Source organism: Nycticebus coucang, chromosome 12 (assembly GCF_027406575.1).
Source record: "Nycticebus coucang isolate mNycCou1 chromosome 12, mNycCou1.pri, whole genome shotgun sequence".
Taxonomy (NCBI): Eukaryota; Metazoa; Chordata; class Mammalia; order Primates; family Lorisidae; genus Nycticebus; species Nycticebus coucang.
In genome coordinates this window covers 93,833,787-93,860,421 of record NC_069791.1, presented here as the reverse complement: position 1 = coordinate 93,860,421, position 26,635 = coordinate 93,833,787, and the positions used below count along the sequence as shown (strand labels likewise).

Below are 26,635 nucleotides of genomic sequence, written 5' to 3'. Positions count from 1 at the left end.
TATACGTAAAAGACTATGTCCAGCTATTTTAAAAATAAGATCATAAGAAACTGAAAAGAGTTATAGAACTAAGAGAAGTCACAAACCTTGACATTCCTAGATAAGGGGAAGTAACCAGGTGTTACTGATAAAACCACCTCCCTAGAGCAAAAACCTTGAAAAGATAAACCACCTCCCCAAAAAACAAAAAACCTTGAAAACATGTAATGCATGATAAACCGCATATGCAGACACAAAGATAATTTGTAAGCATAAGCAAAATAATGATTACATTGTTTAAACCCTGGGAAGAAAATGTATAAATACCAGACTTAAAAATCAGTAAAGTACAACTGTTTTCATCATCACTTGTGGTGTGTGGCAGTTTGTCATTTCATCCTGCGTCGACCTTTCAATCAACCTGTAACGTTCGCCCTGAGCACCCTCAGATTGAGACCCATCGACAGGCGGTCCGTGACACATTGATCTCATGGAGGGACTTAATCAGCAGAGATGGCTGCCCAGGCTGAAGATTCTGGTCACTCCCAGGAAGGAACATGACAAAGGGACCTTCAAACTCATAAGAGTGAACTCAAATGAGCTAAGGATACACGCGTGGCCTAGACTTGGAGATGGGGTGTGGCATAATTGCCTAGTAACAGTTCCACATATGTGAGGGGTACATTCCCCACAGATCCAGCCGTCCTATCTCTGAAGGCAGAATTAGGTAGGACCTATGGATGAAAGCATATTTTGGAAGCCATCCCTCACCTTCAGTGCTGCCCACAGGAACTGCCGTGTAAGGCACTGAGGTGCCTGTCTTTGGAGGCATTCAGGAAAGAACTTAACAGCTCCGAATTATTTACTCAGCATGGTTTTGTCATGACAAAATACAGAAACTCTGAAAATACTGAAAAGCACTAAGAGAGAAAAAAAAAAAAAGCAAACAAAAGTTCTCCCTGCTCCCCCCTACCTTTTTAAGACCCTTCTCCATTCTTGAGACCTTCGTACGTGGCCTTTCATCTTTCTAAAGCAACACTCTCCTTACCTGTGTCCCTCTTCCTGCTGTTTCAGACCTCAGCTTCATTGTGAAAGGTCTAAAGACTCGGTCTTCACTGGGTCTCCTGTCTCCATCTCTGTCCTGTGCGGACAGTGTGTAATTCTCTTTCATTGCATCCAACACATTTCGTACAACAAGTTTGTCTATTCTCCCCCCACCCACCCTCCCCAGCCCATAGGCTCCTTGAAAACAAATTCAACATTGGTTTGTGTGCCTCCCCTGTGCCTGGAGGGGTGACTGCTCATTTTAGATGTTCTTTGAACATTCTAGAAGGGAGGCAGGAGGCAAGGAGGAAGGAAGGAAAGAATGCCTGCATTCGTTGACAGGGAAAAGATGTCAGAGGTATATTGTTGAAAATAGAACGCTTATGACACAGCAAAATGTATAGGGTGATGTATAACGTGAGTGAATAACGTGTTTGGAAAATGTTCACTGAAATGTTAACAATGGTGATATTTGGACACTCTAGTATCTGGGGTTTTATTTCTCCTTTCTTTTTTACTTTATATTGTTCTGCATGTTTGAATTTTCTGCAGTATGTATTATCTGTGTAGACAGAGAAATCAAAGAAATAGTCAAAAGCACCTCGTGAATCTAGACAGAGTTAGAAAGGAGCTTCTCCCTGGCTTTATCCCAGAAGTGGCAGTTCCCAGGGATCTCCACACGTCAGTAGGTACATCCAAGCCCCACCACCAGGCCAAGTCTGGGTCATGCCAGGCCATTCCTGAGTTGCAGGGAAGCGGATGCTTTGAACCTGAGGTCTTCCCTGTTGCCCATGGCCGTGAGCTTCTTGCACATGTGTTTCTATGTCCATTTCTTTCTTCAACGGAAATCTATTGTGTGTCCCAGGTGCCCCTGGCATTGCCCACAGGCATTCCCCAGTCCCTAGGGAGGCCCGACAGAAAGAAATCGTCAGCACTGCCCTCTAGGAGCAACACTGAACGTTGTATTGGGCCAACTCTTGCTGTTGTTGCTGTTTAAATAAACCAGACAGCTGTTTAAATAAACACACGTTGGCAGTGTGTTTGGCCGAGAGGACCACCCTGCTTAGAGATCTACCTGGCGCTTGCTTTGCAGGAAGCAGGATGACAGAGTATTCTGGAATCAAGTTGCCTGGACTCAAATCCCAGCTCCAGTACTTCCAACTTGTTTGGGTGTAGGCAAATTCTCCACTTTCCTTCTGTGCCTCCATTTCCCCATCTGTAGAATGGGAATGATGTGCTTGTCTCCTATGTTTGCTAAAGACTAAACCAGATGATATACGGACAGGGCTTGAAAGGGGAATCAGTACAGAGTAAAACCTGCACAAACGAGAGCTTTGTAATTAATTCTGTCCGCATTATGTGACATGACAACATTAACGTGACAAATGGGAAACAATTTGGGGAAATGTCCCTTTTTTAAAAGAAGGCACCTGCAGAATGTATTTATGGTTTATGATCAGGAGGCAGCGTTAATAGCCCGTAATGTGATTACTGTAAGGATTTTTATTAGGAAAATTCCAACCAATTTGGCATTAATTAATGTACTGTTAACTTTAGAGTGTTACTCACTTAATCCTTGGAGAGTTGGAGAAAATAAACCTGTTGTCAAAACCCTTACCCTGAGAAGTAAATAAGAGTTGTTCCCTCCTCGAGAGGCTCCATTTGTAATAAAAATAGATGAGTCACTGCGTTTTTCCATGGCAGTATTTATTGAGCCCATGAGTTTAGAAAGGAGGACAGAGATGAGAATGTCAAGTGACAGGAAGGCTCGTAGGAGAACTTGCAAACAGCAACCTCTGGGTCAAAAAGGCAGGGAGTGAGGATGGAGCAGGTGTTCTCCACACGCTGATCACAGACCCTGGGAGGACATGGCAGCTCCTTGGCCCCTGACTATCCTCCACTCCTCTCTGCGAAGTAGTGTATCCCACCCCACCCCACCCGCCACTTCAGAATGTGGCTGCCTGCCTGCAGTCCACTCCTCAGTGGTACGAGGGCTCACGACCCCCTGTGGTGAGGGCTTGTTGCCCCTGTATTGCAGTCTTTCCATGCCTGTTTCAGGCTGTGTTTCCTCTGGCCCTCTGGGTTCCAGCCAGGATAGCCTTCCTTAGTGTCTTTATCTGCCATGCTCACCACAGGGCCACAGATGTGTGTTGTCTCACAGTTTGGGGAGCTGTAAGTCTGAGATCATGGCACCAGCACAGCCAGGGCTCTGGTGAGGACTCTCTTCTGGCTTGCAGACGGCTGCCTGCTTGTCAAATCCTGCATGTGAAGTTCTCTCCCCTCATACTCAGTTTACTCCTTACGCAACCCATAGCCCAGGGGCTGCGTCCTTTGCCTCCTTTAGTAGTACGGTAGTCGATTCAGGCTGCCACGCTAAAATACTATAGTCTAGATGGCTTGAGCAGTAGGTATGTGTTGTCTCAGAGTTTTGGAAGCTTCAAGTCTGAGCTCAGGGTGATAGCTTGGTCCGGGATTCTTTTTCTGTCTTGCAGACGGCTGCCTTCTGGCTGTGTCTTCACATGGCAGAGACACTACAGGGTCTCTGGTGTCCCTCCTATAAGGGCCCTATTCTCCTTTCAACCCCGAGCTCCAAGCTCACAACCTCATTTCACCTTAATTACCTCCTTAAAGGCCACATCTTGAATACAGTCACAAGGAGGGTTAGGGGGGTCAATATATAAATGGGGAGAAGCTGGGGAAACACAGTTCACTCCATAGCAAGTGGTGTCTTTGGAAACAGAAAGGATACCCCAGCACTGAGGACCAAAAGAAGAGGTTTCATGACATCAAACTATGTTGTGGCTGCCCAGAAAAGGCGATTGGAGGAGTGTAGTGGACAATGAGGGTGAAGAGGGGAAAAGAGAAAATGCAGTCACTTGCTTGTCATTGTTGAAGGTGATAATACTGAAGGGCATGATTTCATTTCGTATATTGGTCCTGGAAATATTGATGTGTTTATTATCTATCTTTATAGGAGAGTCTACTTCCTATAAGCAGAGGCTTTTGTGGGCTATGGATGAGTCTGTTACCCATTCCCAGAACAGTATCTGGCTAGTGGGCATGTCATAGTTGCTTGTTCTAGTAACTACTGCTGGGTAGCAAACCCAAATTTGCTGGGTTTACTTACCATAAAACTCCACAGTTTGCTTTTTTTTTTTGTAGAGACAGAGTCTCACTTTATGGCCCTCGGTAGAGTGCCGTGGCGTCACATAGCTCACAGCAACTTCCAACTCCTGGGCTTAAGCGATTCTCCCACCTCAGCCTCCCGAGTAGCTGGGACTACAGGCGCCCGCCACAACACCCGGCTATTTTTTTTTTTGCTTGCAGTTTGGCCGGGGCTGGGTTTGAACCCGCCACCCTCGGTATATGGGGCCGGCGCCTTACTGACTGAGCCACAGGCACACAGTTTTCTTACACTTCTGGATTCTGTGACTCAGGAGTGTGGAAAGAGCACGTAGGAGATAGGGGGTCAGTGGGAAGTATTGCCTCATGCTCGGAGCTGCTGCACTGTTCTGGGCAGTTTTCTGCACACACAGTTCTGTGGATTTCTTTGAACTAGATAGAATGTTCGAGAGGTTATATATCTTTCCCAACCTCCCAGAATTAGGAACGAGTCACTTGTTAGAACCCGGAGTGGTCTGATTTCAATACTAAACTTGTTACCACTGTGCCGTGTTGCTTTTCCAGAGTGGCTGCCTGTGTTATCCAAAAATGAGGTAGGCCATCTTGGCAGGAAACCTCCTACCTCCCAGAGAGGTGAGTGCTCCTTAAGCATCAGTCATGCTGGTTTACTAAGGGGCACTGGGAAGAATGATGAGAGGCTGCTGTGGGGATTAGGGACATCAAATGTCATGTCAAATGTCTCATATAATGCACGGGACAGCCCTACTCAAACAAAAAATTGTCTCTCCCTAAATACCAGTAGTTCCAGTTTTTAAAAACACTGCCTGAGAAGGGGGGAAATGTATGAAATATTAATCTATGCCAAAACCATCTGAAAGGTTGCTCAAATAGAATAGAAGCGTTGTCTCCTTGCATGGTTCAACTTGGGGTTTAAAAGCCCTCATTTTAGTGTCTGAAAAAGGGAGATTTGAATCCTAGTTTGCAAGTTTTTACCTGGCCAGGTCAGATAACCCCTTGGAGCCTTAATTTTCTTATCTATAAAATGGGAATCGTTAGAAAATCTCCCTCAAAGGTCTGCCATGAGGAGTAAATGAGATAAGACCTGTTATAACATGCTCAGCCCGGGACCTAGCACACAGCAATAATATTGCTATTATCATAATAGCTCTTTCATCCTTGGTGCTTGGAGAAGGTATTGTCAGTGGGATGGATAAGGGCTTGTGGGCCATGCTGCAGCATTTCACAGATGATACATATCAGGCAAAGTGACTGGGACCCAGTGAATTGCAGCAAAATGTACCATACGCCATCAATATCTATCCCACTGGTTTGCATTTATTGAGCAGTACATCATTAGAATATCCCAGGGCTCTCAACAATAAAATCAATAAGACGGTTCAGCCATGGGCTGTGGTTTAATAACTCCAGACTTGAATGGGGGGAAAAAGATCAGTGAGCAGGAAAATGTCCTGAGTGCTTGGACGGGGGTGGAGAGAGACGTTTTCTCAGAGTGGGAGAAAAATAATGAATGAGCTAGCCTACCATCTCTGGTGAAGCAGGCGCCTGTGAGCATTTGAGGCAGCTCCCAGAGATGAGTTTGGGTATACCAGAGGGAGATAACATTTTTTTGGAAGGTGGTTGAAAAGAAAAGAAGGTATCCCAAAAGTGATTCTCAACTCTGTGCATTGAAATCACTTAGGGAGTGTTTAAAAAATAACCAACACTGGTATCCACCAAATTAAATCAAAATTTCTCAGGCATTGTTTCTCTAAAAAAAGGCATTCAGATGGTTCTATTGGGCAGCCTAGGATAGAGGTTTTCATACATTAGCTTATTACAACCAAGCTTTCTGGTCCCCAGTTTCTGATTCGGACAGTCTGGGGATGAGGCTGAGGTTTGCATTTCTGACAGACTCCCAGGCACTGTGATGCTGCTGATCAGAGACACACTCTGGGCACTCAGTGGTTCTCAGCTGGGAGCGATTTGGCCCCTCCTTCTCCCGGGGACATTTGTGAATGAATGGAGACATTTTTGATTTAGTCACGACTGGGTGAGTGATACTGGTATCAAGTGGGTAGAGGCCAGAGATACTGTTTAAATATCCTACAGTGCACAGGACAGCTCCCTGCACAACAGAGAATTATCTGGCCCCAGATATCAATAGTGCCAAAGTTGAGAAACCCTACTCTGGAGGAGACAGTGGTTTAAAAGCTGTTTAAGAAAGAATATGATGGGTGGTGCCTGTGGCTCAAAGGAGTAGGGCGCCAGCCCCATATGCTGGAGGTAAGTGGGTTCAGCCCTAGCCCCAGCCAAAAACTGCAAAAAAAAAAAAATGAATATGATGCTCTGGTTCCAAGTGAACTCAGCGTAGCAGCCTAAGTGAAGACAGGGATTCCCAGATTCTTGCTAGCCAAAGTCTGGTCAATAGAGCATGGTATTTGAAATAGAACAGTTTATATCCTAATCTCCATCTCCTGGCTCTGTGACCTTGGGCAAATTCTTTACCCTCTCTGATCCTGGGACAATTATCCATAAATAGGAATAATTTCCATGTCCAGCATTATTATGAGAATTAAAAGGCCTGTGAAAGAACCTCATGAATGTTAAGTATTCAACAGAGTGGAGTGAAAATCAAAAGGCCAGTGTTTGTTAGCGGATTAGCAGATTCTTGTTTCTATCTAGCTCCCTAAAAGCCCATCCCAGAAAACTCCCAACAACCCCTCTTGGGCCCCTGAACCAGGAAAATCAAATATTTTTTGGACCTTCAAATTCTTCCATGACATCTGGGGCTACCTGAGCATCGCTTTGCACTTGGCCTTGACATCCTCTCATTTAACAAACTCAGCACATCCTAGTTTGGAAGCCAGCTCTTGGAGTCTAGTTAATATTCCCCCAGCTTCCTTCACACCCCTCTTGCCCTCACAATTCTGGCATATCCACATTCCACCTGCTTTGTTATTCTTGTAATATTTTTACTGCAACAAACTCACCTTTATTTTTACGTAAGCAAATTTTATGTGAAGAGTAATTTCGCATCATGGCCATCAGTGGAAATCTTGCTGTCACGGGCCACAAGGAGACAGCAGCCATACACATAAATAGATGAAATCACAGCAGTGGCATTCAGTGCTAGTGAGGCTCTCCTGTTACTGCCCGGAGATGCCAGCCCTGTGGGCAGGACTTTTCTTATTGGAAAAAGAAGTGCAGTAAACGAACGCTGCTAAGGATGTGTTTACATAGGGCTGAGACTTCGCTGGTGGGTTCATCAGAAGGGGTGCATAAGAATTAAAAATGGACGTACAGTCCTACCCTGATTCAGTGCCATTTGGTGTCCTACGTGTGCACCACATGACTCCTGGAGAATTCTGACATCCCAATTAAGAGCAGGATCTCTGAAGTCAAGGTCGGGTCCTGGTCTACCACTTCCCAGCTATGTGAACAGTTCAAAGTTCCAGTGTTAAGTGGGCGAGGACTCTGGATTCACACCACACACGGTCAAGCTATGTGGCCTTATTTTGCCTCAGTTATAGATGTCCTCACAGCATCACTTGGACGTGAGTTCTTTTTGACAGATGAGGAAACTGAGGCACAATAGGCAAAGTGACCTGCTAATAAATGGTGGGTCTAGGGTACAGACCCCACCTATTCCCCTGTGCAGAATAGCTGAGTTAGGAAGTATAGATGGGTTCCTCAAAATAAAACATTAAAGACAGGGTGTCCATAAAGTTCATGTGTAATTTAAAATAGTTACCCTGTGACCCAGCAATTCCATTGCTGGGCATATGCTCCAAAGAATGGAAAGCAATGACTTGACAGGTATTTTTTATTTCCCGTATTGTATAACATTTGCTTCAGGCTATGCGTGTAAAGTGTATGTGTGCATTGCTCACGGCAGCCACAAGAAGGAAGCAACCGGGTTCATTGATGAACAGCTAAACCAACTGTAGTTTATTCATCCAATAGAATATTATTCACCCTTAAAAAGGAATGAAATTTGCACTATGACATGGAGGAAGCTGGATGGCCAAAGGACAGTTATTACATGATTATTCACAGTCCCTAGAGTCATCAAATTCATAGAGACAGAAAGTAGAATGCGGATTTCCAGGAGAGCTGGGGGAAGGGAGGATGGAGAGTTACTATGTCAAGGGTACAGAGTTTCAGTTTGACGATGAAAAGACTTCTGGAGATGGATGGTGGCAGTGGTGGCACTGTGTCGTGCATGTGTTTATCATGACGGAACTGTGTACCTAAAAATGGTGCAAATAGTAAACTTTATGTTCTGCAGGTTGAACATCCCTATTCTGAAAATTTGAAATCTGAAATGCTGCAAAATCTAAAACTTTTGGGGCACCAACATGATACCACAAGTGGGAAATTCCACACATATGTACTTCACACAAACTTTGTTCCATGCATGAGATTATCTCCCATATTGTATGAAATTACCTTCAGCCTGTGTGTATAAGGTGCATGTGAAACCTACAGGAATTCCATATTTAGACTTGGGTTTCATTCCCAGGGGATGTCATTATGTATATGCAGATACTCCAAAATCAAAAAACAAAATCCAAAACACTGCTGGTCCCAAGCAATTTCGGTAAGGGGCGCTTAACCTGTGTATCTTTCACCACAGTTTTAAAAAGAAGTGCAGGACGCTCAGTGGTGCTGTAGGAGGGAACTAAGGAGGGCTTTCCCCAGGAAGGGTCATTTCTCCTGAGACCCAAAAGGTGCTGGCCTAACCAGCTTTATCCTTGGACCTGAGTTTCCTCAACTCCACGAGCCCCATTTCACAACCCCTCCTCCCCTCACTTCTCATTAGGCCAGGTTGGTGGTGATGTCGCAGTGTTGGAGGGAGTCCTGGCACTAGACAGGATCCTCCCAGGAACACTTGGTGCTGCAGAACAAAGGTCGGCAGGCTGCCCCCAAGCCTCATGGAAAAGGGGGACCTAGCCCCTAGCCAGCTTGCTGCATGAGCACAGACAGCCATGTGCAACTGCTCAGCCCTTAGTCTTTCTCCTTGGCCTCCCAAGGCCTCACACAAGGATGAAGCTGTCAGGCTTAATATGTCAGTCAAAAATCATTCATGGGTGCCTCTCCCCTGAGCTCTCTGCCAAGCCCAGGGCCAGGATGGCATCCTACAAGAAATGAACATGGGTTGGCGCTCACAGCACAGTGGTTACAGTGCTAGCACATACACCGAGGGAGGGAGGCGGGTTCAAACCTGGCCCAGGCCAGCTAAACAACAATCACAACTGCAACAAAAAATAGCCGGGCGTTGTGGCAGGCATCTGTAGTCCCAGCTACTTGGGAGGCTGAGGCAAGAGAATCACTTAAGCCCAAGAGTTTGAGGTTGCTCAAAGCTGTGACACCATGGCACTCTACCCAGGACCACATAGTGAAACTCTGTCTCAAAAAAAAAAAAAAAAGAAAGAAATGAGCATGACCTGGGCTTGCAGGGAACTGATAGAGATCAAGAAAATCATCCTGACTGTCCAGGGGGTACAGTCTTCCGTGCAGTGGTACCAACTCCATGAACAGGTTCAAGGACCAGATGATTCAGAAATTTCATCTCCCTCCCCCAAAAAATAGGGGTTTAGGAGTCCAGTAGACCCAAGTGTTGGTCTTCATTTCTGGTACTCATTAGAGGGGGTAACTTCGTCAGCTACCTTGTGGCCTCATAACCCTTCATGGTGAGATGTGGTTATGGTCACGGCACCTGCCTTCAGAGGCCTTGGGATGATTAAATGATGAAGTTACATGTAGATAGTGCTTAAGACATAGTAAATGCATAATATGTGTTCAATAGTGTCACTGGTCTATGAGCATCTATGAAACTAAGGTAGGGAATTGACTTGCCCAGGGTCCCACGGCCGATTCACAGAAGCAGGATTGAAAACAGCGCGTGGCTCCCCATCTGCGCTCTTGCCACTCCTTCACACCGCCTTCGAAGGTATTCTTCTTAGTAAAGTATCTCAAGAATGGAAGAAAAAGTATCCAATGTACTCAGCCCTACTACGAAACTAATTTATGGCTTTCATATGAAAGCTATAACCCAGTTACAACCTAAGAATAGGGGGGAGGGGGAGAGGGAGGGCAGGGAAGTGGGAGGTGGACAGAGGGAGGGTGATTGGTGGGATCACACCTGCGGTGCATCTTACAAGGGTACATGTGAAACTTAGTAAATGTGGAATGTAAATGTCTTAACGCAATAACTTAGAAAATGCCAGGAAGGCTATGTTAACCAGTGTGATGAAAATGTGTCAAATGGTCTATAAAACCAGTGTATGGTGCCCCATGATCACATTAATGTACACAGCTATGATTTAATAATAAATAAATAAATAAATCTGTTGAGAACAGGGAATTCTTTCTGGATACTGGACAACTCCCAAGTTTAATCAGCAAAACCTGTTTTAAATTTTCCCAGTAGGAAAAAGGCATTTCCTGCCCAAGTGTGACAAAGAAGCTCGAAGGTGTGAGGGTTTCTCCCCATGACACGGATACAGCTCCCCATCTGTGATCATGAGCCACCCACCTCCCACCCAGAGGGGAGAAGGATGGACTGCTCACCCCAGCCATCAGAGAGGGGTGGCATCTTTCTGAAGTCCCTGCTATGAAGGGCTACATCTGGCCCCCAGCTTCCGAGGCAGCACTGAGCTGGTCACACCCCCGCTGGGAGCTTCCTAACCCAAGCCCAATTTGCATACAACCCCGTTTTCACTTCTCTACGTTCCCAAGACCCAACCAACCCTCTAATTTGGAAGCAAGTCAGAAAGTGCCCTTACAGCAGCCGGAAGAGGCCCTTTCAGAGTATAAATAGAATCGAGGGCTTTGTTAGTAGAATAACTATTCCAGTCAAGCAGCTCCTTTGCATTCGTTATTAATTGTGGTCTGGACAAATGCTGCAGCAAGAAATTCCGGTCGTGAGTGTTTATTTGCAAGCAGCGGGCTCCAGCATATGCATCGCCCTGGGAGCTGGTGCCGCTTTGGGGTAGAACTTTGGAGCTAAGCTGCTTGGTTAAACCAAACTTTGATTCTGATTGTTGTGGAAGAGCAGCTAAATAAAAATGATGATGATGACAGTCAAGTTCATGGAGCATTTACTATGTGCCAGGCACTGTTGTCAGTACTGCACGTGAACTTTCACGTGAGGCAGGTTCTGTTATTATAAACATACTCATTTCACAAATGAGGAAACTAAGCCTTGCAGAGATCAAATCACCAGTCCAAGGTCACACAGATCTGCCTGACCACCAGCATCAATTTAAACCCCTGCACCTTGCTTTCTTTTCCCAGATCACCTTGCTACAAGGTACCACGTCCATACTCATCACCAATATCACGTTTGTCCAGCACATTGAGCTGGCAAAGCAACTTCACTTCTACTATCTTTGAAGCATGCGGATGACATAGTCCTGGCCTGACTCACAACGATGCTTGAGAAATACAGAGTTTGAATAACAAGCCTCTTGTGGCGCAGCTAGTTAGCAGTGGAGCTGTCCACGGCTCCCCGCCCTCCACCTTCACACCTGCACTGAAAAAGTATACTTGATATTCTCCCCCCATCAGCCTAGCTTTTTAACATTCATCTGAAGTCACCTTCTCCTGCTGCCTCTAATCACTCTGATTTTTCCACTTATTTTCTGTTTTGTGCCCCGGGAATCTGATTACTTTGTTAAATTCATAGTTCTTTCTTTTTTTTTTGAGCTGGGCAGTATTGGGGTTTTAGTCTTTCAAAAAGCTCTGTGTAGCTCTGAGCACACATCATTGTCATTTGTCCTGCAGCTGAAAATCAGCTGATGCACATCTAGAAACAGAATTTCCTCTTTGTGAAATAAGGATAGTTTGATGGAGTGATGTGACAATGACAGGGCTCCCAGGTCACAGATTCATTCCTTCTCAGCTCAGCCACTTTTTAAGAGGGACCTCCCTCAGCCTCCACGTCCTCATCCTTACAATAGGGAGGTAACAACTCCCTTCTCACAGAGGTTCTGATACAAGTAAATAAGGCCATGCAGAGAATTGCTCGCCACATAGTAGGCACTCGGTACGTGGCTGACCTTTCTCCCCCTGCCTCTCCTCCTCATTTCCATCTCTCGCTCTCTGTGTGATTCCTTTCTTTAGATGGTTTTGTTCCTTCCCGCCCACCCCCATCCTCAAAATAGCTGTCCTCCAGAAGAACTCTGGGTTTATTGTTCCCCATTCTCTTTGCAGAGACTTTGCTGTCTGGCCCAAGGATGACTTTATATTTAAGCCAAGAAAGCTCTTTTGCTGGAGCGATTGCGACTTCCCAGGACTCCCTCCCTTTTTCCCAAAGAAATGCATCCATGTCCCTGTCTGTCTGTCTGTAAATCTGCACAGCTTTCTAACACCCTAAAGACAAGTTACAAGAGACTTTTTCTCAATGTCAATGTCCAAGTGCCTTTTACAGATCACCATAGGGTCTCCAACCCTTTCTATCTCCCATCTCTCTGCTTCAGCAAAGGATGAATGGAAATAGCAGGGCTGACTTGGGACTCAGCAATGCTTGGTTTGCCCTCCTGCCTGTGTCCCAGGGCCAAATAATGACAATACAGAGCCCAGTGCGTCCACAGTATAGATGCACAGCAGGTGCCTAGGAAACATCAGCTCCTCTGGACCACTCTTCTTCAGGACACATTTTTTCATGCACTCATTCGACAACCACAGCAAGAGACATTCATGGCTGAGTGGAAAAGCAAGGGTTGATCCCAAACGCCCCATAAGCCTTGAGTGGATGGATGGTATTTGAGATGATAGGCTGATGATTGCTTCACTAGATGAATAATTGGATGGTTTGCTGTGTGTTTGAATGGATGAGTGGCTGTATTTGGATAGATAGATGGGTAGATGGATGGATGGATGCATGAATGGATGGATGCATGCATGCATGGATAGACCGCTGGATGGATGGATGGATGGATGGATGGATGGATGGATGGATGGATGGATGGATATAAAGATGTAGCCTATTGATCATCTAGAGTCAGCCTTTCCTATAATACAGAAATGCCTATGGCAGCAGTCCTTAAATGTATAACTATTTGCCTACAAGAACTAACTCATAAGATATTTCATTAGCCAGAAGCATAATTGTTATAAACTTTTCTTTCTAAATTCCGGGTATGATGATGTGGTGTATATTAATAGTTATGGATGTGGTGTTTGGAACTAGACCTGTGCTTGAATATCAGCTTAACAAATATTAAAATAGTATGACCTTGAACCAATCCCTTGAGCTCTCTAAGCTACGGTTTCCTCGTTTGGAAAATAGGGATAGTAACACTACCTAACAGGATCATTATGAGGATTAAATAGTATAATGAATGTCGAGAGCTGATTGATGCTCAATAAAAGCCAAAATCCACCATCCTGTAATTTTTTTTTTTTTTTTTACCACCAAGAACTAGATGTGTGCCAGATACTGTTCCAGCCTTATGTATTTGATGACGAGACTGAAATGGTCCATCTCTTGGAGCGTATATGTCCTGATGGAGTGTTCAAATAATAACAAGTAAGCAGGTAATCAATTTCAGACAGTGTTAAACTGAACTAGGGCGAGGTGCAAGGAGTGAAAGCTGTGATGAGGGGCAAGAGACCATTTTTTTATTGTTAAATCATAGTTGTGTACATCAGTGCAATCAAGGGGTACAATGGGCTGGTTTCATATACAAACTGAAATATTCTCATCAAACTATTCAACGTAGCCTTCATGGCATTTTCTTAGTTACTGTATGTAGACATTTGTAGTCTGCATTTAGTAAGTTTCGCCTGTACTCATTCTAAGATGCACCGTAGGTGTGGCCCCACCCATTGCCCTCTCTCCACCCTAACCTCCCCCCTCCCTTTCCCTCCCTTGGCCCTTTCCCCATATTCTTGAGCTATAGTTGGGTTATAGCCTTCATATGAAAGCTATAAATTAGCTTCATAGTAGGACTGAGTACATTGGATACTTTTTTTTCCATTCTTGAGATAACTTTGCTAAGAAGAACTGTCAACTAATGTGGAAGATGCAGCCACACAGAGATCTGGGCAGAGCGTGTTCCAGGTTGCAGGAGTAGCCGCTACAAAGGTCCTGAGGCAGAAATGAACTTGTTCAAGAAAGAGAAAGAAGGCGAGGTAGTGAGGTGGGAAGTGAAACCAGTCCAGGAAAAAGTGGTGTGAGGAGCCAGTCAGGATGGCCGTGGAGGCTGTGCAGTGTGATTTGGACATTATCCACGTCAATCTCATCCTATCCTCTGCAATAACGTAGAACAGTGTTTTCCAACCTATTTTATCTCATGGCACACTTATTTATCTCATGGCACACTTATTTATCTATAGTAAATTTCCACAGCACACTTTAAATTATGGTCATCAAAAAAAAAGAGTAAATAAAAGAATACTCTTACTGTGCTTTGAACTTCTTTTGAAAATAATTTAATTAATGATCTTTTAAAAATTTCACAGCACACCTGTTAAAAATGACCAACTCAGAAAGAGCCTTGTTCATTTGGCAGCCATTCAGCCTTCCGACGGTAATTGACAGACTCCTGATCTTCTGGCTACATGGTCTCAATTCTCAGCTTTCCCTGTTCATATTCTGGGACACCTGAAGCTACTACCCTGACAATGTTCTGGATCCCCTAAACCTGCAGTCCCCAATCCCCAGGCTGCACAGTATCACCACCTGAGCTTCACCCTCTGTCCCATCCCCCATAACCACCAGTCCATGGAAAAATTGTCTTCCATGAAACTGGCCCCAAAAAGGTTGGGGACTTTCTTTTTTTTTTTTTTAGCAGGCCCGGGCCGGGTTCAAACGCTCCAGCCCCCGATCATGTGGCCGGCGCCCTAACCCCTGAGCACAAACCTGGACCCTATAAGAAATCGGACTAAACCCAAGGAAATTAGACTAAGGAAAATCGAGGAGAATCCTAGTTGGAATTATAAGGAACTAAACCAGGAAGCTGTGTTTCTCCTTGGTGCTTTGGCCCTGGAGTATTTGCAAGGGAAAGACAGGGAGGAATTTTTGAGGCTGATTTTAGTATAAAAGGTGTCTGGAAGCCTTCATCCCAAGGCAGATCTGGGGTAGGATCTGGCTTGATTTCTAGAAAATAATATATGATGGTGATTGATCCTCAGCCAGCCTGGCCCACCCAGCAGCTCAGACTGGGTCGCTGGAACTGGACCCTCACCACCACTCTGCAGTGCATCCCTTGGCCTTGGGTTTCTTCTCAGGCAGCCTCTTTCTACTTGGGAACAGAAAGGCTCTTAGAATTTTCCACCCTTCTGTCAAACAGAAAGAGAACCTTCTTGTCTCAGAAGTCTGGAGTTCAGTCTCGTTGGCTTATTATGTTGGTTGGGTCACGTATCTGTCTGAACAATTCTGTGGCCAGGGACATTCAGTGTTCTGAGTGGCCAGGCCCAAGCCAGACTCACTCATATGACCAGCCCTGGAAGAGATATGGAGTTGGATTCTCTCCATTTGTATAGACAGAAAATAGAGAAGGGGGTGATGCCCCCAAAGGTTTCAGATGAGTGAGTTCTAGAGATCTGCTGTACAACATTGTGCTTGCAGGTTAGCGGTGCTGTAGGGTATACTCACATGCTGGGTTAGCAGTGCTGTAGGGTATACTCACGTGCCGGGTTAGCCGTGCTGTAGGGTGTACTCACGTGCCGGGTTAGCGGTGCTATAGGGTATACTCACGTGCTGGGTTACCCGTGCTGTAGGGTATACTCACATGCTGGCTAAGAGGATGGATTTCATGTTATCTGTTCTTACACAGCTGAAACAAATAAACAGATATTGGAAGCTATTAGGAGAAGGGAAAATGGATTCTGGATAGGCAAAAATGGCGTGTGTATCTTTTATTCCCTAACTTAGAATGAACTGCTTCTTTCCCTGATATTCGAAGGCACATCTCTTATAGCTCTCACCAATTCCTGCCTTGCTTGATAGTTTTAATATGTGTTCATATGTCTCCACCGGCCTTTTTAAACTTTGGGGGGATGGAAACTGTAAGTACCCCAGGGTCCCCTACCCCTTTTGTCCCTGGGCACTACAAGGAGCTAGGACATGCTTGGCTAAGTGGAATCAAGTTTTAGGCCCCAATATGATGGCCACACCCTATAAATAGACCCAGAAAAATCATCAGAGGCTAGAAGAACTGGCTTGCATCTGTAATCTTAGTACTTTAAGAGACCAAGGTGGGAGGATTTCTTGAGGCCAGGAGTTCAAGACCAGCCTGAGCAACATAGGAAGACCCTGTCCCTACAAAACATAGAAATAATTGACTGGGCAAAGTAGCACCTGGCTGTAGTCCCAGCTACTTAGGAGGCAGAGGCAGGAGGCTCACTTGAGCTCAGGAGTTTGAGGCTGTATGAGCTATGATGATGCCTCTGCACCCTAGCCCGGGTGAAAAAGAAAGACCCTATCTGAAAAAGATAAAAAGCATCAGAGAAGTGTCACGCTCTCCAAAGGTTGACTGAGCCTCACCCTTACCTCTGTAGTCTCTTGGATTTTCCCCAGGCAAAGCCAACAAGAACGTCCAGTGGGACGAGGACTCTGTGGAGTACATGCCGGCCAACCCAGTCAGAATCGCCTTTGTCCTGGTGGTCCACGGCCGTGCCTCTCGGCAGCTACAGCGCATGTTCAAGGCCATCTACCACAAAGACCACTTCTACTACATCCATGTGGACAAGGTGAGGCACCTCCTCGGTCACCCGACTCTGGGCTCCCTCCAAGGCCTGTTTCTCCCTCTCTGATACCCTCTTCCTCCATCACTGCTCCCAGCTGCCTCCCCTCAGAGCAGGTGCAGCAGGTGACCAGCTGCCTTTCCTCAGAGCGTGTGGTTGTGAGGTGCTGTGCCTGTGTGCTTGCGTGCGTGCGCGTATTGGTTTCAAACTTTCTGGTTGTGACTTTCGACTCTCCCCATAAACACTGTTTCTCTTACCTCTTTTCTTCACTGCCCTGTGCCTTCTGCCTGGCACTCACATACTTGGTGGGAATGCTCATCCCTGGAGAATACCCATTTTATAAAAGACCAAATAGTAAATACTTCGGGGTTCATGGGTCTTATGCTGTCTCTTAGCACTGCCCCTGAAGTACAAAAGCAGCCGCAGGGAGTGTGTCAACAGATGGGCATGGCTGTGTGCCAATAAAACTTTATTAACAAGGCTCGGTGCCTGTAGCACAGTGAGTAGGGCAACAGCCACATACACTAAGGCTGGAGGGTTCAAGCCTGGTCTGGGCCTGCTAAACAACAATGACAGCTGCAACCAAAAAAATAGCTAGGCGTTGTGGTGAATGCCTGTAGTCCCAACTACTTGGGAGGCTGAGGCATGAGAATTGCTTAAGCCCAAGAGTTGGAGGTTGTTATGAGTTGTAACACTACGGCACTCTACCAAGTAAGACTCTGTCTCCAAAAAAAAAACTTTATTAACAAAACCTATGGCAGCCTCACTAATTGCTGTGCTATAAATGTCCCAGAGATTTCTGTTGGTTGGCTGATGGGACATGATTATAGTTTTAGTCAAGAAGGTAAAGGGGATGCTTTATCCAAAAGAGCTGACCCAAAACAGAAGCTCTATCCCCAAAATGTACACATCAGGTTTAGGTAGAGATGCATTTCTTAGCTCGTTATCTCAGACCACATGAACCTGTCCTGTATAAAAATGTAGAGTGCCAGGTACCACCAGCTCACGCCTAGTGACGCCTTAGCTCAGAGGCGGGCGCAGGGAACACAGCTTTCAAACATCTAATGTGAAACTTTTTGAAGAATAGAAGCGTGAGTAACGATGCAGAAAGACACCCTAGGCTAGAATCAGTTACTTGGCAAAGTTCACTGTGCTCAGAAGCACTGTCGACTAGAAGAGAGAGGCCAGGGAGGGGATGAAGGGTAGGGGGACATGTCTGGGTGTTTCTGAGATGCTGAGTGTCGCCCTTTCTCTCCTGGGAAAAGCGCTCCAATTACCTGCATCGGCAAGTGCTCCAGTTCGCCAGGCAGTATGGCAACGTCCGTGTCACCCCCTGGAGGATGGCTACCATCTGGGGGGGTGCCAGCCTCCTGTCCACCTACCTGCAGAGCATGCGGGACCTCCTCGAGATGACCGACTGGCCCTGGGACTTCTTCATCAACCTCAGTGCAGCCGACTACCCCATCAGGTAAGGTGGCTGGTGGCTCTAGGCTACCCAGTGTGACATCCTGCTGCCCGTCGTGGAGATGCCACAAAGAGCCCATGCACGGTCTTCATAAGATCTCTCAGGGTAGATGCAGATTGGACCTGAGAAACATTTATGCCTTTGTTCCTCCACTCACTCATTCAACAGGTATTTATTGAATGCATGGTTTCTCTAGCTCTGTCCAGATGTCCCATTGCACTAAAGACACTGAAACTCCTATGCCTGGAGCTTTCATTCAAGTAGAGAGACAGGCCAGGCACGGCGGCTCACTTTGGGAGACTTTGGGAGACTAAGGTGGGAGAATTGCATGAGACCAGTCTGCGTAACATAGCAAGACCCTGTCTCTACAAAAACTAAAAAAAAAAAAAAAGAAAACAGGGACAACAACAAACAAAATGAGTAAAACAGCATAATATAAAAATAAAGCAAAGGGCAAAAGTAGGCCAGGGTTGTTATTTTGACAAGACTAGCCAGGAACATCCTCATTCACAAGAATGAAAGTGAGTTGCTTTCTTTGCCTGTGCAGAAGGTGGTCCAGGCAGGGGGAATGTTAGGGGCTGAGCCCTGAGGTGAGAATGTGCCTGGTGCATGTGAAGAGGAACAGGGCTCAGTGTGGCTGGAACAGAGTGAGTGAGGGGCAGTGTAAGAAGAGACACAGGTCAGGGAGTAAATTGGGGCTAGGTCATGGAGAGTCTAGAATGTAGCTGTTACTCCAAGCACGGTGGAAGCCACTGGCATGTTTAGAGCAGAGGAAGGACAAAGTCTGCCTTAAATGTTAAGCTCTAAGGGGGCAGCATGAGAGAAGGGTGGACGCATGGGTGACAGTCCAGGCAAGATCACAAAGGGCATCTTCACTGTGCGTGAGACCCGAGAGTGTTCCTGTCTGGCCTTTTTCAAATTGTAACAAATGAGCTGATTGGCCACATTTGAAAACTAGGGGAATTTGTGTGCAACTACAGAGTCCCAGCTTCTTGGGGAGGCCTGCCCACTGGTCCCACAGCCTGCTCAGTCACCATTGTCTGGAGCTGGTGGTACAGCCGGCGGCCCCACAGTGGCAAGAAACACAGCAGTGACTACCTTCACGTACCACCAGGAAGGCCTGTTCCTTTGCAGAGACACCAACTTTTAGCTCTTTAAAATAGACCGTAGCAAAGAAAACCCCCTAATGACCCTGTAAGACAAAAAAAAAAAAAAAAAGAAAGAAAGAAAGACGGTGAAGTCCGTTTCCTACGGAGAGGGCAGCTCTGTCTTTGCCTGTGTCATCATCCTGATTTGTTCACACGGGAGAGAAGCAAAGTGGATCGGGGTGAAGGTGTCGGCACAGCAGGATGGGTGACAGCATTTCGAGAAGAGCTAGGTGATAGTGTCTTAAAAGAAAAACTTTTATTAGGGCTATTTCCAAATGTGCGTGGCGGTATCAAGAATAGCATGAGGAGCCCTCAGATACGCATCACCTGGGTCAGCTTACAGCTAGTCTTCTTGTCTTTGGATTCTCATCCTCTTTCCACATCCCTGGTTTATTTTGAAACAAATCTAGGATATACTATAATTACATCTCAAAAAGATGAAGTCTCGGGCGGTGCCTGTGGCTCAGTGAGCAGGGTGCCAGCCCCATATACCGAGGGTGGCGGGTTCAAACCCGGCCCCGGCCAAACTGCAACAAAAAAACAGCCGGGCGTTGTGGTGGGTGCCTGTAGTCCCAGCTACTCGGGACGCTGAGGCAGGAGAATCGCCTAGGCCCAGGAGTTGGAGGTTGCTGTGAGCTGTGTGATGCCACGGCACTCTACTGAGGGCAATAAAGTGAGACTCTGTCTCTACAAAAAAAAAAATAAAAAAATAAAAAAAAAAGATGAAGTCTCTCCCCTTTATCATCCTCTGTATAATGATTACACTGAAAATATTAATATTAATATTAAAGTAGTATTAATATTAAAATATGAATGTCATTAAATATCCAGGTCACATATTCCCAAGAGCTTGGGTTTGGGGTTAAGATCCAAATTAGGGATGGAAGGAAGTCCTCTCTGTAAAGCCAGAAATGGCTCCTTCCTTCTTCCCAGCGGTGTCCTTTGTCCCTGTCTTCAGTCCTGGGCTCTGGGGAATCCCATCCTCTGCTTAGAGACCGTGGCCCTTGTTGTGGGGCTGGGAGGTGAAATCTCTGGTCAGTTTGGACAAGATACACCTGACGCTCTTGAAGCTGAGAAAAGTGACAGGCATTAGAGGGACACCTGTTTTCTTTTGTTCTTAGGAGAGCAGGAATAAAAAGCAAGCATAAAGAGAGCAGGGGTTGGGACAGATCCTTGCTGGCAGATTTTTACATACCGCGATTTATTTGCTCATGCAGCAAACATTGATTGAGCAGCTACTGTGCAGTGTACCAAATAGTGAGTTTCATGAACAAAAGCAAAGTGGCTTCTTCTGCTCCTGTCCTCCTTGGGGAGCGCGTGTCTGAGTGGAGAACATGGGCTTAGATAATCGTGCGTGAGAGGCAGCATGCAGGAAGCCAGGGCTGTAAAGAAAGGAAGGTGTGGGGAAGAAAAACAGCGGGGGCGTGGTCAGGAGAGCAAGAAGGCCTCTGTTTAGACTGGAGACAAGGAGGGACCAAGTAGCAGGGAAACTAGAAAGAGAGGACCATTCTATATCAGGATTTCCCACCTCCAGCACTATTGATATTGGGGATAGGTAATCCTTGCCATGGAGGACTCTCCTGTGAATTGGAGAGTGTGGGACAGCATCTCTGGACTCTTCCCACTCAATGCCAGGAGCACCCTTCACCCACTGTGCCAACAAATGTCTCCAGATGTTAGCCAGTGTCCCCCGGGGGCCAAAACCGCCTCCACTTGAGAACTGCCATTTCTCATAGAGCGACCAGCCTGAACATATCAGAAATGAAACTGTTGCATTTGTGAAATTTTAAACAATGGACTGAGTAGCAACAAACGACTTAGAAGAGGTGAGTTTAGGCAAGTCTAGGGCGAGAAGGGGTTAGAACATTCTCCCTCCAGCTTCCGTGAAAAGATGGAGTTCAGAAGTGTCCCCACCTGCCGAGCGTGGCGGCTAATATGGCAGGCACCCGCTTCACCCTCACAGCAATCCTGCGAACAGCAGGAGGCCTGAGCAGACTGAGGCCTGAGTCCTGCGGTGGTTCCATGACAGTAGGGGTGAGAACCAGTTCTGTCTGGTTCCAAAGGCAGTCTGCTTCCGGCTGCTTTCCCCGGGAAGGTCGTCAGGCCCAGACCAGTGAAATGGACCCAAGCTGCCTAGAAACTACAGAAGGAAACAGGTCCACACCTTGAGCTGTGGTTGGGAAGGGTAGTGATTAGACTGCCTGGTGGCAGGAATGTCAGAGAAAAGTACTTGGAAGCTACTACGTGTCACTCGCAGGTCTGAGGAGCTGTGCTCATGGCCCATACTCTTCCTTCTCCAGACTCACAGTGAGGAGGCCTCAAATGTTGCATCAGCCCGGGTCAGAGGGCAGCACTGGGGTGGAAACCTCTTGACCTCTTGAGGTGTGCCTGCTAGCACCCCCTGTGTTGACTTTCTTTCTTTCTTTTTTTTCTTTTTGAGACAGAATCTCAAGCTGTCACCCTGGGTAGAGTGCTGTGGTGTCATAGCTCACAGCAACGTCTAACTCTTGGGCTCAAGCGATCCTCTTGCCTCAGATTTTCTATTTTTAGTAGAGACGGGGTCTCGCTCTTACTCAGGCTAATTTTGAACCCAGGAGCTCAAGCAATCCACCCGCCTCGGCTTCCCAGAGTGCTAGGATTATAGGTGTGAGCCACCGTGCCCGGCCTGTTCTGTTGACTTTCAGTTGAAGCCCTACCTGTGGCCACTTCCCCCTCAGAGTCCAGCTCTGCTCAGCAATCCCAGAGGGTGAATGCACAGACTTCCATCAGACTGTGTACGGTTCCAGTCCAAGTTCTACCACTCAGCCAGCCCTGTGGCAGTGGGGAGTGAATCTACTGTCTGTGAAATTGGATTATGATAATAGAATCTAGTAGCCTGTTGGGCGCTTGCAGGGTGCTAAGTGTCAAGTCTTTGTGCCTAAACTGCACCCAAGGGTGCATCTCCTGTCTCAGAGATCTGGTCTCAGACCATGGGCCCAACCTATTTGGGGGTTCAGAGAAGACAGTCATCTTATTTATAGCTTTTTTGGCTTTAATGTTCCAGGTCACCCTGTGTCTCTTTGTCTCTCTCTACCTCCCTGATCTCATTTCCATGGTGCACCCTCTTTCCCGATTCTCCTGGCCACTCCGCGTTGCCAGGTTTGGGGCCAGAGGCACTTCATGCATCAAGCACGGCTGGTTCCTCTTGCTGTTGTTTTCATGAAGTCGCCCCACACAAAAACATATGAATTTTGCAGATGAATGGTTTTATCCTGGGCAACTCTGATAGGTTTTCACATCCCATCTGCTGCCCCATCTGTAGCTCCTCAGACCACTACTGCTCCCATCCCAGGAAGGATGAGCAAATTTAAGAGTCTTCTACAAGAGGGAGGAGTGCCTATATCACACTTCTAAAAGGATCTAAGGGAGATGTTCAAGGGCAAGCGCCAGCCTGTGGTGGCTATTGAGAGCTATTCTGTGACTTGACATCACCCTTCTGTGTCCCCTGGCTGGCCCTACCTGGGGGACCAGGCTCTTCCTCTCTTAGATAATAAAGACTTGCTGGTCCTTACCTTTGTTTAGGCCCTGGATGCAAACAGCCTTGTTTTAGATTCTGTGCCATCACTGATTGGCTGTGTAAATTGGCACAAGCTGCCTCAAACTTCTGCATCTCAATTTCTCTACCTTAAAACAGGCAGAATATTGGTACCTATTTCAAAGGGCTATTTGGAGGGCTTAATGAAAAATTGCATGTTGAGGGCTTAACACAGTGCCCGATGCATAGAAAGCACTCGATAAATGCAGGCTGTTATTATAGCAGCAAATAGCATAGCCTGGACACCCTAGGAGGGAATTCCCAACCTGAGTAGTTTGATGGAGTTAAAAGAGTAGTAGAATGTGTCTTGAACTCATGTCTCCATCACAAGTGGGAAAGCCAAGTTAGGGTTGAAAACAATGTTTTGAGAAAAACAGAATAGACCCAAGTCATTTGTGATCGTGAAGAATATTCCTGTATGTGGCCTGTGCAAGGTGAGTGTGTTTTAAAGACCCTGGGCCTTCCTGCTCTACTGTTGACATGAATTCCAGGCCCACGTGGGCTCTGCTTAGAGCTGGTTATGTCCCCAGGACATGGATAGAAATGGATGTTTTTAAACTCTGAGACCCTGATAAGTTCTTGAATCCTCAAAAGGCATGCTGATTTTATTCAGTAGAGCCTCTGTAAGTTGGCCACCCAAGGGACTGTAACAAACTGGTCACCATACAAAGGTGGTCAACATAAGGAGCTAGGCCTCCTGTACTGATACGCACATGCGGTGCATGTCCAGTCTATGAAAATTAGGTCAACTTGAGGTGGTCAGCTATGGAGGTTCTACTGTATTTCATTTAGTAAAGTGGAGAACTATGCCCAGCATATCTTAGATTGGCCCCAGGAAGGGGTGAAAACAAAAGCATTTTGTCTCATCACTTGATTTGGACAAGTAGTGAGAGACCCCACACCATCTGTCCTTCCCTAGGGCCCAAGTCGTATGTAAGGGGAGAAGGGTTGAGTGGGTCCACGGCCCCTCCCAGAGTTCACACTCAGTCTGTGGGGTGTACAAACATGCATGCATGTGTGGACAAGTGTGTGTATATATAGAAGCTACTTGGCAGGGGAAACTGTATGCATTTTTCAAGCTAAACCCACGATCAACTACTTCTGCCTGTTATGAGTCCATAGCAACAAAGTCTAGCCCAATGGGGCCCACCATGTGGACATTTAAGTTACATTAACTATAGATTCAAACATCTGCCTCAGGATACTACCAGAGCTGCAGGCTGGGAGCACCACAGGTGTTTTGTAATGCTTCAGCAGGAAACATCAGTTGGTAAAGACAGGAAGCAGGTGGCCAGGGCTTCTGCAAAAACCCATGATTTTGTAGACCCAATCAAGCGAGACTAACCCCCTAATAATGCAAATGCTTTCTGTGAACCTACTATGTGTCAGGCCCTACATTAGGGCTGTTAATACACATTTTGTCTTAATCTTCATTTCTCAAAGCACAACTTCTACTAGGTAAGTAAGTTTAAAGAAATTAGTATTAAAACAGAGTTAGCTTTGCAGGGAGGTCAAACCCTTGATGACACTCAGCACAGTGGCCCTGAGATTTGAAATTAAATTAATACTGCTGCCCAAGCATCTGTGTACAGCAGCTCCTGGACTTAACATTCCTTTAGTCTGCTAGGGGCTCTTGAATGGGTCAAGAAATTCCAACTATTAATTGCAAACAGCAACCACAGGAAATGTGTGTCTATGTGGTATCTGGGAGGCTTACCTGAGGAGGCAGCCTGTGAATTGAGACATGATATGCTGGGTAGGAGTTAACCTTTGTGAGGAAAACATTGCATGGTTGGGGGTGGCATGGCCAAAGGCCCAGTGGTGTGGCGTGTCTGAGGAGCTGTGTGGTTTTTAAGGGGGGAGTCATGTTTAAAGATCAAGAGGTCATTTTGGCAGCTGTGGAAGAATAGTTGGAATGGGGACCCAGAGGCTCACAGGGCAACTCAGTGGGGTGGAGCCGAGAAATGAGAAGCCCAGCGGCCTAAGGCAAGAGTTAAGGTTAGGCCAGGCATGTGGCTCACACCTGTAATCCTAGCACTCTGGGAGGCCGAGGCAGGTGGATCTCCTGAGTTTATGGATTCCAGACCAGCCTGAGCAAGTGCAAGACCCTGTCTCTAAAAACTAGCTGGGCGTAGGGCGGCGCCTATGGCTCAGTCAGTAAGGCGCCGGCCCCATACACTGAGGGTGGCGGGTTCAAACCTGGCCCCGGCCAAACTGCTGGCTCAGTCAGTAAGGTGCCGGCCCCATACACCGAGGGTGGCAGGTTCAAACCCGGCCCCGGCCAAACTGCAACCAAAAAATAGCCGGGGCCAGGTGTCGTGGCGGGTGCCTGTAGTCCCAGCTACTCGGGAGGCTGAGGCAAGAGAATCGCTTAAACCCAGGAGTTGGAGGTTGCTGTGAGCTGTGTGAGGCCACGGCACTCTACCGAGGGCCATAAAGTGAGACTCTGTCTCCACAAAAAAAAAAAAACCACAAAAAAACTAGCTGGGCGTTGTGGCAGGCACCTGTAGTCCCAGCAACTTGGGAGGCTGAGGGAAGAGAATCACTTGAGTCTAAGAATTTGAGGTTGCTGTGAGCTATGACGCCATAGCACTCTACTGAGGGTGACAAAGTGAGACTCTGTCTCAAAAAATTAATTAATTAAAAAATAAAATAAATTTTAAAAAGAGTTCAGATTAGGAGACCATGCTGGAAGAGAGCCAACTGTAAGCCCAGGACGGCACAGCCTACACATTAGGGTAAGAAGGTGGGTGGCATGAATATAAGAAAGAAGGTGTGTGGAGACCCCTCTTTGTCTCTTGTTCTTAATTTTTTAAATTGTGGCAGAATGCACACATCATAAAGTTGCCATTTTTTTTTGTTTGTTTGTTTTGCAGTTTTTTTCCAGGGCTGGGTTTGAACCCGCCACCTCCAGTCTATGGGGCTAGCGCCCTACTCCCTGAGCCACAGGCACCTCCCCTAAAATGGTTATTATTACCATCTTAATAACCATTTTTAAGTGTACAGCTCAGCGGCATGAAGCACACTCACATTGTTGTATTGCCATCACCACCATCCTCTGGAATTCTTGTCATCTTGTAAAATGGAAGTATAGGTCCACCAAACAATTCCCCTTCCCCTTTGCCCAGCCCCTGGCCACCACCACTCTACTGTCTCTGAATTCGACCACTCTAGGGGCTCCATATAAGTAGAGTCATACAGTATGTGTCTTTTTGTGATCGGCTTATTTCACTTAGCACCATGTCCTCAAGGTTCATCTGAGTTATAGCATTTGTCAGAATGTCCTTCATTTTTAACGCTGACAGATACCACGTTGGAGGGATGTGCCACATTTTGTTTGTCCATCCATCCATCAGCGGACACTGGGTTTCTTCTACCTTTGGGCCATTATGAATAATGCTGTCATGAACACGGGTATCCGTGTGTCTCTTCAAGACCCTCCTTTGGGTTCTTTTTTTTTTTATTAAACCATAGCTTTGTACATTAGTATGATCGTGGGGCACCATACACTTGGTTCATAGATCGTTTGACACATTTTCATCACATTAGTTAACATAGCTTTTGTAGCATTTTCTTAGTTATTTTGCTAAGACCTTTACATTCCAC

The 26,635-nt window shown here is 46.4% G+C and overlaps 1 protein-coding gene across 3 annotated transcripts in view; it reads left to right on the top strand.

The window, feature by feature from the left end:
* Positions 1-26,635, top strand: part of XYLT1 (xylosyltransferase 1) — a 310,350-nt gene that overhangs the window by 207,567 nt on the left and 76,148 nt on the right. For all 3 annotated transcript variants that reach the window (XM_053554852.1, XM_053554854.1, XM_053554853.1), the window contains 2 exons: positions 16,676-16,848; positions 18,108-18,310. In XM_053554852.1, coding sequence (XP_053410827.1) covers positions 16,676-16,848; positions 18,108-18,310 — 376 coding nt within the window. The remainder of the gene's footprint in view (positions 1-16,675; positions 16,849-18,107; positions 18,311-26,635) is intronic.